At 36.8% G+C, this 14,126-nt stretch overlaps 1 protein-coding gene across 1 annotated transcript in view; it reads left to right on the top strand.

Annotated features, from left to right (window-relative positions):
* Window positions 1-13,243, top strand: part of MAP3K7CL (MAP3K7 C-terminal like) — a 36,560-nt gene extending 23,317 nt beyond the window's left edge. Inside the window, exons 3-4 of the mRNA XM_029215370.1 lie at window positions 816-931; window positions 13,063-13,243. Of these exons, the coding sequence (XP_029071203.1) occupies window positions 816-931; window positions 13,063-13,243 (297 nt within the window). The remainder of the gene's footprint in view (window positions 1-815; window positions 932-13,062) is intronic.
* The last annotated feature ends 883 nt before the right edge of the window (window positions 13,244-14,126 follow it).

Genomic DNA, 14,126 nt, shown 5'->3' with positions numbered 1-14,126 from the left:
TTATTAGTTATCTATTTTTTTTTTTTTTTTTTGCGGTACGCGGGCCTCTCACTGCTGTGGCCTCTCCTGTTGCGGAGCACAGGCTCCGGACGTGCAGGCTCAGCGGCCATGGCTCACAGGCCCAGCCGCTCTGCGCCATGTGGGATCTTCCTGGACCGGGGCACGAACCCGTGTCCCCTGCATCGACAGGTGGACTCTCAACCACTGCGCCACCAGGGAAGCCCAGTTATCTATTTTATATATAGTAGTGTGTATATCTCAATCCCAATCTCCCAATTTACCCACCGCCCCATTCACCCTTCGTAACTATAAGTTTGTTTTCTATATCTGTGACTATTTTTGTTTTATGAATAAATTCATTGGATTCCTTTCTTGTAGGGCTCCTCCACTCTACAAGATTTGATAGAACTACAGGAACAGAAAATAAGGGGGGGATTGAAACAGATAACTGAACTATTTCCCCATCACTAATTCTCTAAAGCAGAGTCTAAGATTTCTGGGGAAAAGTACAGAATTATTAGGGGACTTATTTTTCCTCCAGCGCATGGCAGGTAACTGATCTGTAATGGGTCTCATGGCTCTGGCTTGGGCCTGAGAATGCCCTGGCATAACACAGAAAGATACATGTGGGGACGATCAGACCACTTCTCTATTTGTAGTCAAGTAGAATCAGCTGAACTCTGTCCAATGAGGGTTGACAGTGCTATTCTCATGCAAAAACTCTCCTTCTAAAGAACATCAGTAGAGCACGATGGTTGGTAATTTATTCTGCTACAAGGAAATGGACTGATTTCTTCTTCTTGTTGTTTGTGAAGCCTCTGCCGCCTTGTCATGACTCCATGGAATCCATGCAGGTGTTCAAACAGCACTGCCAGATAGCAGAAGAATACCGTGAAGTTAAAAAGGAAATCGCCCTGCTTGAGGAAAGAAAGTAAGTACTGTCCCCCTGAGCACCCTCAGCCCTGAATCCTGACTGCTGATCATGGACCAGGGGTCATGGATTGGGAGTGGCAGGGGAGGAAAAGGCTGAGCATGGGAGCAAGAGGGAGGGAGACGTACAGGGAGGAGAACTGACATTCTGTAGTTCAGAGGTTACACGCCTGTCATGTTTGATTCTAGAAATGATCCAAATGGAACGGCGCTAGATGAAATGCTTTACAGAGTAGTGAGGGGAACCACAGGAGTGCTTCCTACTCAAATTTAATTTTTTAATAAGCATCCTTTAGTTCAGGAAATTAAAGATGCCAAAATACCACCTAGAGCCACATTATGTTCCGTGTGAATGTGCCCAAAGGCCCCAGAGCACTTTGTCTTGGGGTGAATTTTAATTAATGCTTGAATGGTGGAGTACCCACATGAAGTAAAGAAGTCACTGTGATGGCTCTTTGGAATAATGTAAAAGGATTAGTTGCCTAACTACATTTTATAGCCCAATAGTCCAGGAAGTTTTTATCTTGATAGCTTCTATTACCATTACAGTTCTGCTATAGGGAATTAGGCAGTTCTATTAATTAAAGCACTATCACTTTACTTACTCATAACTTTATGCTTCAGAATTCTCCTTTTGATTGCACTAAATTCTGCTGATGTCTACCCAGTGATCCCCATTCTTTCATACTTTCAAAGCATCATAGCGCTGGTCGGTTTGTACTTACACATTTATTAGGGAGATCTTTTGATGAATATTTGCATCTCCTGCCAAGTGGTTAAGTGTCATAAAAGGGAGGATAGTCAGGTGTCTCTCACCATCATATTCCTGAAGCCTAGCACAGTGCATGGCATGTAGATACTGAATAAATTTTTGTTGAATGAGTAACACATAATCCAAACATACTGTGAGTCTGTAAGTTTCTGCTTCTTCCCTTCTTCTTACTGGAGTGATACATGGTATCACTCCATATTTATATCAGTATTTATACTTTGTATTTATATTTATATAAAACTTATTTTTTAGATGAATATAAATGAAATATATTTTGTTTTGAGAGATTTATGAAATTCGTGGGACTCTTTGGAGACTCCCCAGAATAGTGGTTGCACAGTATAATATGCTAGGGAGCAGCATGGGTTTTAGGGTCAGACTTCTACATTCACTGTAAGACCACAGTTAGCATGTTATTTTCTCACTTCCTTGCTTCAAACATAAAGTCTTACCTGGACTTTTGGTTATAGGGCGTTGAAGGATGCTTATGAGGAAATCAGAAATACAACTTTTCCTTTGTATGTCTGAGACTTTCTTTTTGGTCTAAGAGTTTTCATAAATTGGTCGGAATGCTTAGATTGTCCATTTACACACAATATGAGCCCTAAAAACAGTTTCATAAAGGAACAGAGGAAGCTTACTAATAATGTGACCAGTGGTTAAGTTAAAGGAGGACTTGTATAACCAGTAGCCTATAAAGGTATCTTCCAGTGGGTGTACGTGTGTATGTGTGTGTGTGTGTGTGTGTGTGTGTGTGTGTGTGTGAGAACTGTGGTGTTGTGACAGGAAAAAAAGCCCCAGGTAATTATGTATTTATTTGTAAACACTTTAGGCTGGAAGTACAGTGTTATTTAAATTAACCCCATGTGTAGCTTTTTTGGGTGGGGGCAATGCAAGACTTGTCCACTAAATTATATATTTTGTAAGTTTATATTTTTGTATATTGCATTAAAAAATACAATAGGTTAACAATATGAGAGTGACTCATCTGCTCTTTTATTAAAACATATTCCTGCTGTTTCTGCAAAACTAATCTTACTTCCTCCTTAAACCTCTTTGAACTTTGGAGTTTTCTTGAAACCATGATGTTGTCTTTTTTTTTTCTTTTCTTCCTAATAATTGACTAGATAAGAGACAAAGACCAAATTCTTTGATTTTTTTTTTCCTTTCTTTTTTATAAAGTCTCTCAAGTTCCTTTTCTTCATTCTCACTTCTGCCATTTGGGATCAGGACTTGTTACTTCAAATCTTGATCAATGTAATATTATAACTGCTTTCCCTACCTATGGTTTCCTATTGCTAGAGAAGGGCACCCAGTGCTTGGCCTGGATTGAAAGATCTACCTTGGGCCTTAGTACCTCTGCAGAATGTTCTAGCTCATCCTTCGTCTTCAGCTACGTTGACCTATTCACTTTGTCTACCTCGGTGCCCTTGCTCACACCAGGCTCTCAGTATAGAGTCTCCCTCCTTCCTCTTCACCTGTCCAAATGCTATCCTTGAAAAGAGCTTAGCCTGTATCCCTAGCCCAACCATCCCACAGTGATCAGTGCTTTTCCTGGATGAAGGAAAATTCACTGGAATGATTCTTTGGGCACTTTTTGTGGGCTAGTGTTATCAATAGCTATCCACTGAAGTTTCTGTCCTTTCTGACTATGTATAGTTCTCTGCAGACCTGGATAACCTTTAGCATCTCTTTGGATCCTAATCACTGAATAGGGAGCTGCACGTAGGGTAAAATACGAATAGGGGTGATTTACAGTAGCTGATGATAGGAAACTGTTATATCCTCCATGTATGCATTTTTTAAATTTGTAATTTGTATTGTCTGTATTTAAAATATGGAGTCAATATCAGCAGTAAAGAATTGCTAAGATAAATTGTTAAAATTCAAAGTAGGTTTATATTTTATATCTATAAATAAATGAACTTGGTCCTCCAAGGGTTATGGGTGATCCGTGTTTTCATTAACACTTTACTGAAGCAGAAATTCATTTTACAACAGGTATTTTCCTGAACAGTCTTTGTGTTCAAGCAAGATAAATTGGGCCAAATGGATTTGACCCAAGTAAATTCACTCTCCATTTTTTTGATGATTTGGATGAGAATTTCTTCCCCATCATTTAATAAAGTGTGGCTGATTATGTTGCTTCCAGTGATTGGCTAGCATACGCTGGACACACAGAGAGTCACTAAATCAGGTATTTTAAAAGAGAGTTTTTGAATATTGGAGCCATGTGGGCACAGGTTAAGCTGAACTTCTCTCTCATCTCCAGAGGGGGTCTCCCTGGACCTAGTTTGGGAGACTTCACAGAGGGGAGGGGAGAAGAGTTGATTATAACTATTGTTTTAAATCATGTCTGTTGGGTGGATAAAGACAGTCAAACATTTTCTGGGATTACAAATTCAGCATGGGATGAATTTAATTTAAAGAATAGCTTCTGGCTTATTGACCAGTGATATGCAAAAAGCTTGTTCTTACTTTCATTGGAAATTTTTCTCTTCTCAACTGAAAAAAATGACAATTTTATTGAAAGCTTTAAAAATTTACCAAGAATTCTGACATTTTTACAGAACTGCTACTATCATTTTTGCCTATTTTTTCTAGGTCTTTTGGATGTGAATAGGCATTTCTATATAATTGCTTATATAGTAACATAAAATGTATACATACTTTTTTCAATAAATATTATAAGCATTTTTATAGAACACATATAGGTTTTGTGTATGTAATGGAAACTCATGGAAGTGAGATACAGATATTTTATGGCATTTGATATTTATCACTGAATTGTTTGGCAGTTTAAAAAATATATGGTTAAACTATAATTAGTTCTACAAATAGATTTACAATTAGTAAAACTTGCTTTATGTTTTATCTTGTTCAGAGGAGAGACCACTCTTCTGCTCTATATATGAAAAATTGTGCGAGGTGCTCCGGTGTTTAGAAGATTGACTTAGACTGTCAGAAGAAGATAAAATCTTAGAAAAGTCAGATTGAAAAATGTTATATTGCTTAAAAGAAATAAATCAGTGGCTTAAAAAATAATTCAGTGGTTTTCAGTAGACTCACAGAGCTGTGAAACCACCATCACGATTTTAGAACATTTTCATCGCCCCAGAAACAAACCTTGTACCCCTGAGTGGTCACTCCCCATTCCCTCCCGCCGGCCACTGGCAACCACTAGTCTACTTTCTATCTCTATGTATTTGCCTATTCTGGATATTTGGGATAAATGGAATCATGCAGTATGTGGTCTTTTGTGACTGGCTTCTTTCACTTAGCATAATATTTTCCGGGTTCATCTTTGCTGTGGCATGCATCAGTGCAGGCAGACCTCAGAGGTACTGCAGGTTCGGTTCCAGACCACTACAATAAAGCGAGTATTACAACAGAGAGTCACACAAATTTTTTGGTTTCCCAGTGAATACAAAAGTTATGTTTACACTATACTGTAATCTATTAAGTGTGCAAGAACATTATGTCTAAAAAAAACCATACATACTTTAATTAAAAAACACTTTATTGCTAAAAATTGCTAATCATCATTTGAGCCTTCAGCGAATCGTGGTCTTTTTCCAATAATAAAATCAAAGATCACTGATCACAGATCACCATTACAAATATAATAATAATGAAGAAGTTTGAAATATTGCAAGAATTACTAAAATATGACACAGACACATGAAATGAGCAAATGCTGTTGGAAAAATGGTGCCAATAGACTTGATCATTGCAGGGTTGCCAAAAACCTTCAATTTGTACAAAAACACAGTATCTGCGCAGCACAATAAAGCAAAGTGCAATAAAATGAGGTATGACTGTGCTTCATTCCTTTTTATTGTCAAATAATGTTCCGTTATACGGTTATATCACATTTTAGTTAGCCATTTGTCAGTTGATGGACATTTGGGTTGTCTGTACTTTTGGCTATTATGAATAATGCTACTACAAACATTTATGTATAAGTGTTTGTGTGGATGTATCTTTTCAATTCACTTGGGTGTGTACCTAAGAGTAGAATTACTGAGTCATATGATAACCCAATGTGTAACCTTCTGAGGAGCTGCCAGACTATTCCTAAAGTGGAATATTCCTACACCATTTTATATTCCCATCAGAAATGTATGAAGTTTCCAATTTCTCCACATTTTGCCAACACCTATTATGTCTTTTTGATTATAGCTACGCTAGTGGGTGTAAAATGATGTTTCTTTGTGGTTTTCATTTACACTTCCCTGATAGCTAAAAATGTTGAACACCTTTTCATGTGCTTTTTGGCATTTCTATGACTTCTTAGAGAAATGTCCATTCAGGTCCTTTGCCCATTTTTAAATTGAGTTATTTGTCTTTTTATTATTGAGTTTAAAATGTTGTATATAATTTTAGTTGCAAAACATTAGAAAAGTGTTTTCATATGAGAGTACCACAATCAGTATAAGACCTGTATTTTCATGCCTTTTTTAAGATACACAAAATGATGATTGAGGGAGCAACATCTCATTGAGGGGAACATATCAGGATGGGGGAAAAGGGAGCATAAGTAATTTGTAAAGGCATAGTCTAGAAATAGCCCTATTCTGATTTGTTTTTAGTCATGGTATTTACTTTATCCTGAAATTTCCAACAAGAGGTTTTTATTATTAATCAGAAACATTTATTTCTTTATGGGCATTCCTGAAGGCAGAGGCTTTTAAACTGGCTTCTAGGAAACCTCTCAGAGATTGGGGATGGTGAGGGTGATGGGGGGGCGGGGCACTGTACAAGGGCCAAACAGGGGAAGTTCAATTTTATGTGTTTTATTTGCTTCACTTCAGGGTACAATTTTCTTTGCAAAACGATACCGCAGTTAGAAAACATTGAAAACCAAACCTCACTTTTTCATTCCAGGCACATTTTTCTTAAATCTTTACACAGCCCTCAGAAAGCAGGTTTCCACTGTCATAAAGAAACAATAAATTGAGGTATTTCTCCACAAGTGTTTGCAGGGTATGTAGTAATGTGTGGAAAGTTCTATCCTCATTCCTAAGATGTCTAATATGGATAAGATGCCTTTTGTATAATTTATAGGTTTTGAGTTCATTTTCCAACAGTGGAGATACACTCCCCGAGACTAACAGTCTATCGAGAATTGAGGACAGGGCTTGGTTTGCAATAGGATTTCAACAAATACTTGTCAAATGAATGAGTAGAAGGACCAAAGAACTGTCTTGGCTCTTCACTCAGAGGCAGAGGTGTGGACAAGGGGATTCTTTTTATTTTGCAACATCTTTATTGGAGTATAATTGCTTTACAATGGTGTATTAGTTTCTGCTTTATAACAAAGTGAATCAGCTATACATATACATATATCCCCATATCTCCTCCCTCTTGCATCTCCCTCCCACCCTCCTATCCCACCCCTCTAGGTGGTCACAAAGCACCGAGCTGATCTCCCTGTGCTATGCGGCTGCTTCCCACTAGCTATCTATTTTATTTTGTAGTGTATATATGTCCATGCCACTCTCTCACTTCATCCCAGCTTACCCTTCCCCCTCCCCGTGTGGACAAGGGGATTCTTTTGTTTGAGGATTTAGTTTTATGTGAAATCCCAATATATCAGATTTCATTAGACTGTGAGATTACACTTTCCATTTATGCCCCAGTCATAATGATTTGGGCCTTTTATACCTAATTATAGGCAGTCCAGTCTTTTAACTGGAATCTCATTCCCAGGTATCTCTCCACCTAATCCTCTCTGCCTGGAACCACATTAAAAGGGACAGAATATTTACCTCTCTTCAGTAAGAGTGCCTTTAATTTTGTCTCCCTTGCTAAGGAAAGAAACTCCAATCTTTAGGGGAGCAGAATGAGGAAACATTTTTCCCTCAGCCAGTTTCCCCAGTCGTTAGCATGTTACATTACCATGGTACATTTGTCGAAACTAAGAAACTGACATTGATGTATTACTATTAACAAACTCTAGATTTTACTTGGAATTCATCTAATTTTTCAATTAATGTATTCTGTTGATATTTTTGGTAGACTCCAGTCTTCTATTGAAATATATCATCTGTTCTTCTATTTCTTGAATATATTAATCATAGTTATTTTAAGTCTATGTCTAAGAGAAAGACGAATACTGATGATATCACTTGTATGTGAAATTTAAAAAAATACAACAAACTAGAGAATATAACAAAAAAGAAGCAGACTAGCAGATATAGAGAATAAACTAGTGGTTACTAGTGAGGAGTGGGAAAGGGGAGGGCCAGTATAGAGGTAGGCACATAAGAGCTACAAACTATTAGGTATAAAATAAGCTACAGAGATATATTGTACAACACAGGGAATATAGCCAATATTTTATAATAACTATAAATGGAGTATAACCTTTAAAATTTGTGAATCACTGTATTGTACACCTGTAACTTATATAATATTGTACAGCTGTACTTTAATTGTACACCTGTACTGTACTTTATTGTTCACCTGTAACTTGTACACCTGTACTGTACTTTATTGTACACCTGTAACTTATATAATATTGTACAGCTGTACTTTAATTAAATTACTTAATTAATTAAAATAAGGAAACAAACAAAAAACAGAAGAGGAAAACATTTTGCCTTTCCCCTTATTCTTAACCCAGAATTTAACTCTTTTTCGGGTGATTGATAGTGGAAATCTCCATTTCCTATAGAGTAGGGGTTTTTAACTAGGCTGATTCCTCAGCCTCCTACCCCTAGGACATTGGCGATGTCTAGAGACATTTTTGGTTGTGATGATGTGGGGTGAGGGGAGGTGCTACTGACATCTAGGGAGTAGAGGCCAAGGATACTGCTAAACCTTCTATAATGCCAATGTCTGGGACAGCCACCAACAATAAAGAGTTGGCCCAAAAGATCAATTGTGTCAAGGCTGAGAAACTCTAGAGCAAATCTTACTTCTTCCTGCAAAGGTAAGGTGTTGCCCTTTGGCTCCCAGAAGATAGGGTAAATTTATTCTTCCTGCATCATTCACTTGTAGGGCTTAAATACCAAAGTCTAGACTGTGTTTTGGAAATTCCATTTCAATACCATTTATTGTTCCTTCACCTGCATAAGATGAAGGTGAACTTTCACATCCTTTATGTCATCTTGAAGCATCTACTCCTCTCCTGTGTATAAATGTTGGTGCTAGAACACACATCTTTCAAGAACCACTAACAGTACAGTCTAAATCACGATTTAAGCTAAAATTCTCCTATGATGAAGATAGTATTTTATTACACTATTATTTTTTTAAATTAATTAATTTAATTTAATTTATTTTTGGCTGCATTGGGTCTTCATTGCTGCATGCAGGTGCTCTCTAGTTGTGGCGAGCGGGGGCTACTCTTCATTGTGGTGTGCAGGCTTCTCATTGCGGTGGCTTCTCTTGTTGAGGAGCACGGGCTGTAGGTGCGTGGGCTTCAGTAGTAGTGGCTCGCGGCTCTAGAGCACGGGCTCAGTAGTTGTGGGCACATGGGCTTGGTTGCTCTGCGGCACGTGGGATCTTCCTGGACCAGGGCTCGAACTCATGTCCCCTGCATTGGCAGGTGGATTTTTAACCACTGTGCCACCAGGGAAGACCCTTTGTTACATTATTATTCAAAACTTTAGCTCCTGGGGACTAAACTGCCTAGGATTTTGTCTTTTCCAAATAAAAGTCTTTAGTTAACTTAGAAAGTTCCAAGAGTTCTGGTCTTTCCAGAAACAGAGAAATACTTGTACTAATGATGAATCCATTTCCCAACCTCCTACAACATAAAGAATCTCCTTAATTTTGAAATTAGTTTGCAGAAAGTTTTAAAGTTCTCTTTACCGACTCACTTGGATTTCCCCTTCCCCCATTTGTTTTAGCAAATAAAAACTTTTCCAGGCATGTGGCTTAGGGTGGGGCCAGCAGGTGATCTATGGTGGACCCAAGGTTATGACCTTTTCACTGTTGAGGTACATCATCTGGAAAACTATGGTATAAATAAGATTCCTGTAATGATGGTCTTCTACACCTTTATCACATTACGCTGAAGGGAAATGATAAACAAGAAATCAAAGGCAGGACCACATTCTAGCCAATTGTACATATTGACTTGCTCCCCAGATCATCTATTTATAAGATCTTTGTAGGTTGATGTGCTGGGGTTTAAATATGAATTGCTGATGAATGAGCATCAATTTTTCTATATAAATAGGTCTTGGACAGGAGGCAACAGACGTTTTGACAGTATTCATTAAATAGATGTGTAACTGCTTATCAAATACATGAAATTAATTTAGAAACCTATCAGTTGAGTCTTCTTGATTCCAGTAAGGAAGAAATTATTGTTGACTTTCTCCAATGCAAGAAAATTGGATTAGACAATCATGACCATTCCTTTCAGTTGTAAAATCTGTGATTTATTTTCCCTGCTAGTCAAAACTAATAACAGATATCCTCAGGAAATTTAAATGAGGTTAGATATGGAGCCTGGACAGTAGCCATTTTTTGTGTGACACAGTTAATTTGAAAAGAAAAGAACAGGAGTAGATGATCTGATGGGTGAGGGATTTAGAGGCATGTCCCTTTTTACTTACATAAATTTTACTAATCAATTTCTTTAATATAGTTACGTAAGAAACTTTACTAATATTTAATTATTGACATTTATTGCTTAAACTATGTTTAGAGGCAAAGAACCTTAAGCATTTAATCAGAAGGATAGGTTCGATTCATGGCTGTTTCTTATTAGGTATGTGGCTTTTTCCAATTATATTAAGCACTTTGAGTTTCTGTTTCCTCATCTTTAAAATATACGTTGTCTCTGAGGTACTCTTCAATTATATTTATTCAATAACTATTTATTGGGAGACTTTATATTCTTTTTTTTTTTCCCCTTTGGCCGCACTGAACCTGACCGGGGATCAAACCCATGGCCCCTGCAGTGGAAGAGCGGAGGCCTAACCACTGGACCACCAGGGAATTCCCTATATTCTTTCTTTAAACCATTTTAAAAAATTGAAGTATAGTTAATTTACAAGGTTGTGTTAGTTTCAGGTGTATGGCAAAGTGATCCAGTTTTATACAAATATATATATATATATATAAATTCTTTTTCAGATTCTTTTCCATTATAGGTTATTACAAGATATTGAGTATAGTTCCCTGTGCTACAGTAGGTCCTTGTTGTTTAACTATTTTATATATGGTAGTGTGTATATGTTAATCCCAAACTTCTAATTTACCTCTGGGAGCCTTTATATTCCAAATACTATGGAAGAGTCAAAGATCAATAAGAGCCCAAAGGAACCTTGTGTATATGCATATGAATGTTCCAGATTATCTTCCCTTTGTCCCTGTTGGGCACTTTCTTTCCGGTGCCTGGTTTTGCTCAGTGGTCACCAAATTGGGTACACAAAGCAGTCTGTTGAATGCAGGAAGAAAATACTAGAACTTCTATTCTGATTTGTTTTTTATCCTTTTCCTGGGGCAACTGTGTGATAGTTTCAAATTTACAGAAAAGTTACAAAAATGGTAAAAAGAACCCTCATACTTCCTTTACTGCATTCATTAATTATTAAGAATTTCCCCAGTTGTGATTTATTCTCCCTCTCCCAAAGCTACATACTACTGGGGCTCTCTCTCTCTCTCTCTCTCTTAGAGAGATGGGGTGTCTATCCATCTATCTATATCACATGCACATATACAATTATATATATGTGTATATATATATATCATGCTCCATTGCCCTAAATACTTCAGGGAGTATTTTCTAAGAACAAGGACATTCTCTCACTTGACATCAATACAATAATTAAAATTAAGAAATTTAGCATTGATACAGTAGTAATATCTAATTCACAGGCCATATTTAAATTGCATCACTTTCCCAATAATGTCCTTCACAGCTTTTTCTTTTCCAATCCAGAATTGCACATTGCATTTCATTGCCATTTCTCTTTAGTTTTTCTAAATATGAAGCAGTTTTAATATTTTGAAGCATACAGGCTTCAAATGCTTTTGTAACGTTTCCCTCAATTTGAGGTTGTCTGATGTGTGCATTTTTTGGCAGGAATACCACAGAAAAGATGTTGTGTCTTTTGTGATGCATGGGGCATCTATTGGTCTCATTACTAATGATGTCAAGTTTAATCACTTGGTTCAAGTGGTCTTCCAGGTCTCTGCACTTTTGCATACAGAGGAGAAAGAAATATGACATACCCTTATGTTGAGGCAAAGGAAAATTCAGTTAAGTCTAGTTTAAGATTAACTGACACATATAAGGGGAATGGACCTGTTTTGGGTTGTCATGTTTATTAAATCTAAATATAGACTGCAAATCTTTAGTTCCTTATTATGTGTATTTACATCAATGAATTATTTACAGATATTTATTGTTTTAGGCGTTATCACTACAAGTTCCCTCCAATAACCTTAGCTTGCTTCCTAAATTCAGGAGTCAGGACAGCACCAAACATAGAGATATTGCTTTGTTAGTTAGGGTGACAAGATATATATAAGGGCTAGGGAAAGACATGGAAAATAATATCTGCAGGAGGCAACTGGAATTTCTTCATAAAGATTTGTTACTTTGCCTAGTAAAGATTTGTTAAACTCAGAAATAGAAAACAAAAGAAGATAATAACTGAATTTGAAGGACAAAACTTAGGTAAGGGACAAACTATGATTCACCTATCCGTAAGACAATAGCATTTTAAATTATAAACAAATTTTTCTGTTTTTTTCCTACAAAATAGTCATAATTTTTATAAGTTGTTGTACTCTTTAAAAGATCACCCCCTTTGACTGTCAAAGGATTTGTTGAGCTTTTTCTGGTATATGTTTATTTTATTTCTATTTATTTATTTTTAATTGGAGTATATTTGCTTTACAATGCTTTGTTAATTTCCACTGTACAGCAAAGTGAATCAGCTTTATGTGTATTTATATCCCCTCTTTTTTAGATTTCCTCCCCATTTAGGTCACCACAGAGCATTGAGTAGAGTTCCCTGTGCTGTACAGTAGGTTCTCATTAGTTATCTATTTTCTACATAGTATCAATACTGGATATATGTCAATCCCCATCTCCCTATTCATCCGATTCCCCCCTTCCCCCTTGGTATCCATACATTTGTTCTCTGTATCTGCGCTGGTATATGTTTAATATTTTGGATATATCTAGACGAGGTGCTGGAATAAAATAAAGGCATCTAACATTTGTGAAGTTGGAAAAATAAAAGTAATTCATTGGAGGCAAGCAGAGATGGGTAAAATTTAGAAGAGTAGAATGACATATTCGACTTCCATTATGCTGTTGCTGTATAACTCAATTTGTTTGCGTTATGTTTTATGCTTCTTCCTCACCTGCCCCCCTGAATCTTCAGAAAGGAGCTCATTGCCAAGCTGGATCAGGCAGAAAAGGAGAAGCTGGATGCCGCTCAGCTGGCTCGGGAATTTGAGGCACTGACAGAGGAGAATCGGACATTGAAGCTGGCCCAGTCCCAATGTATAGAACAACTGGAGAAACTTAGAATTCAGTATCAGAAGAGACAGGGCTCGTCCTAACTTGAAATTATTCAATGTGAGCATAAGAGGTTGGTGGCTGCTATGCACTGGCCAAAAGATTTTTATTTTAAAGGGATAGTGAGTAAAATCTATTGCTTCTCCTTATTACCCACATGGCCGACGTCTATACTAACGAGTTTAATGCTTGCCTGATATAGTTTGAGAGAAGGGTTATTTTATTTTAAATAAGGTAATTAAAACAAACCTATTACCAGATGTTTTCAGAGATCATAATTCGTTTCCAAAGATATTTTTTTTTCTTATTTAGCAAAATACGATCATACTGTAGATCTGGGTAGAAAATGATAGAAATAGAACATTGACTGATTCTACTAAGAATCATGAACAGAATTCAGCCATGAAACAAACTAGTAAGATGCTCACTGCAGTTTCTTATCTGTGTATTTTAAAGTTTCACATCTTCAATATTTCTACGGTGCTCTAATCTGAACTGTCAGAAACTTCTCCAAATATATTTATGTTCACCAGAGTTAGGTTTAATCCCTCAATGATTGATTGTACTAAGAATAAATGGTTGCATATCATAAAAGCTTTCTCATGAAAATATTAGCGGAAAGCATGTTTGTGCCAGAAGCACATTTGCCAGTGCTAACTTGCTGTTGTAATAAAAAGCTGATAAGGCTGCATTTTCTCCATGCCACGTTACCTCGTGGTAAACATCTCTGCCTTTGCTTGTGTGTGTTCTGGGAGAAATGGAAAAGTATTGTTTGGACATTACCTTGGTGAGTTCCCATGAAAACAGCCCAGTAATTTGAACAGTAAAATTCTAACTATTACTCTGTTTTGGATTTAAGGAGATGTTTTGGATCAATGATAACTAATAAGAATATATGAGTAAATTTAAGATTAAAATGATTTTTCC

Source organism: Monodon monoceros, unplaced genomic scaffold (genome assembly GCF_005190385.1).
Source record: "Monodon monoceros isolate NGI ecotype Baffin Bay Population unplaced genomic scaffold, NGI_Narwhal_1 Super_Scaffold_11, whole genome shotgun sequence".
Classification (NCBI taxonomy): Eukaryota; Metazoa; Chordata; class Mammalia; order Artiodactyla; family Monodontidae; genus Monodon; species Monodon monoceros.
The sequence above is the reverse complement of the archived record's forward strand: the minus strand, read 5'-3'. Positions and strand labels throughout refer to the sequence as shown.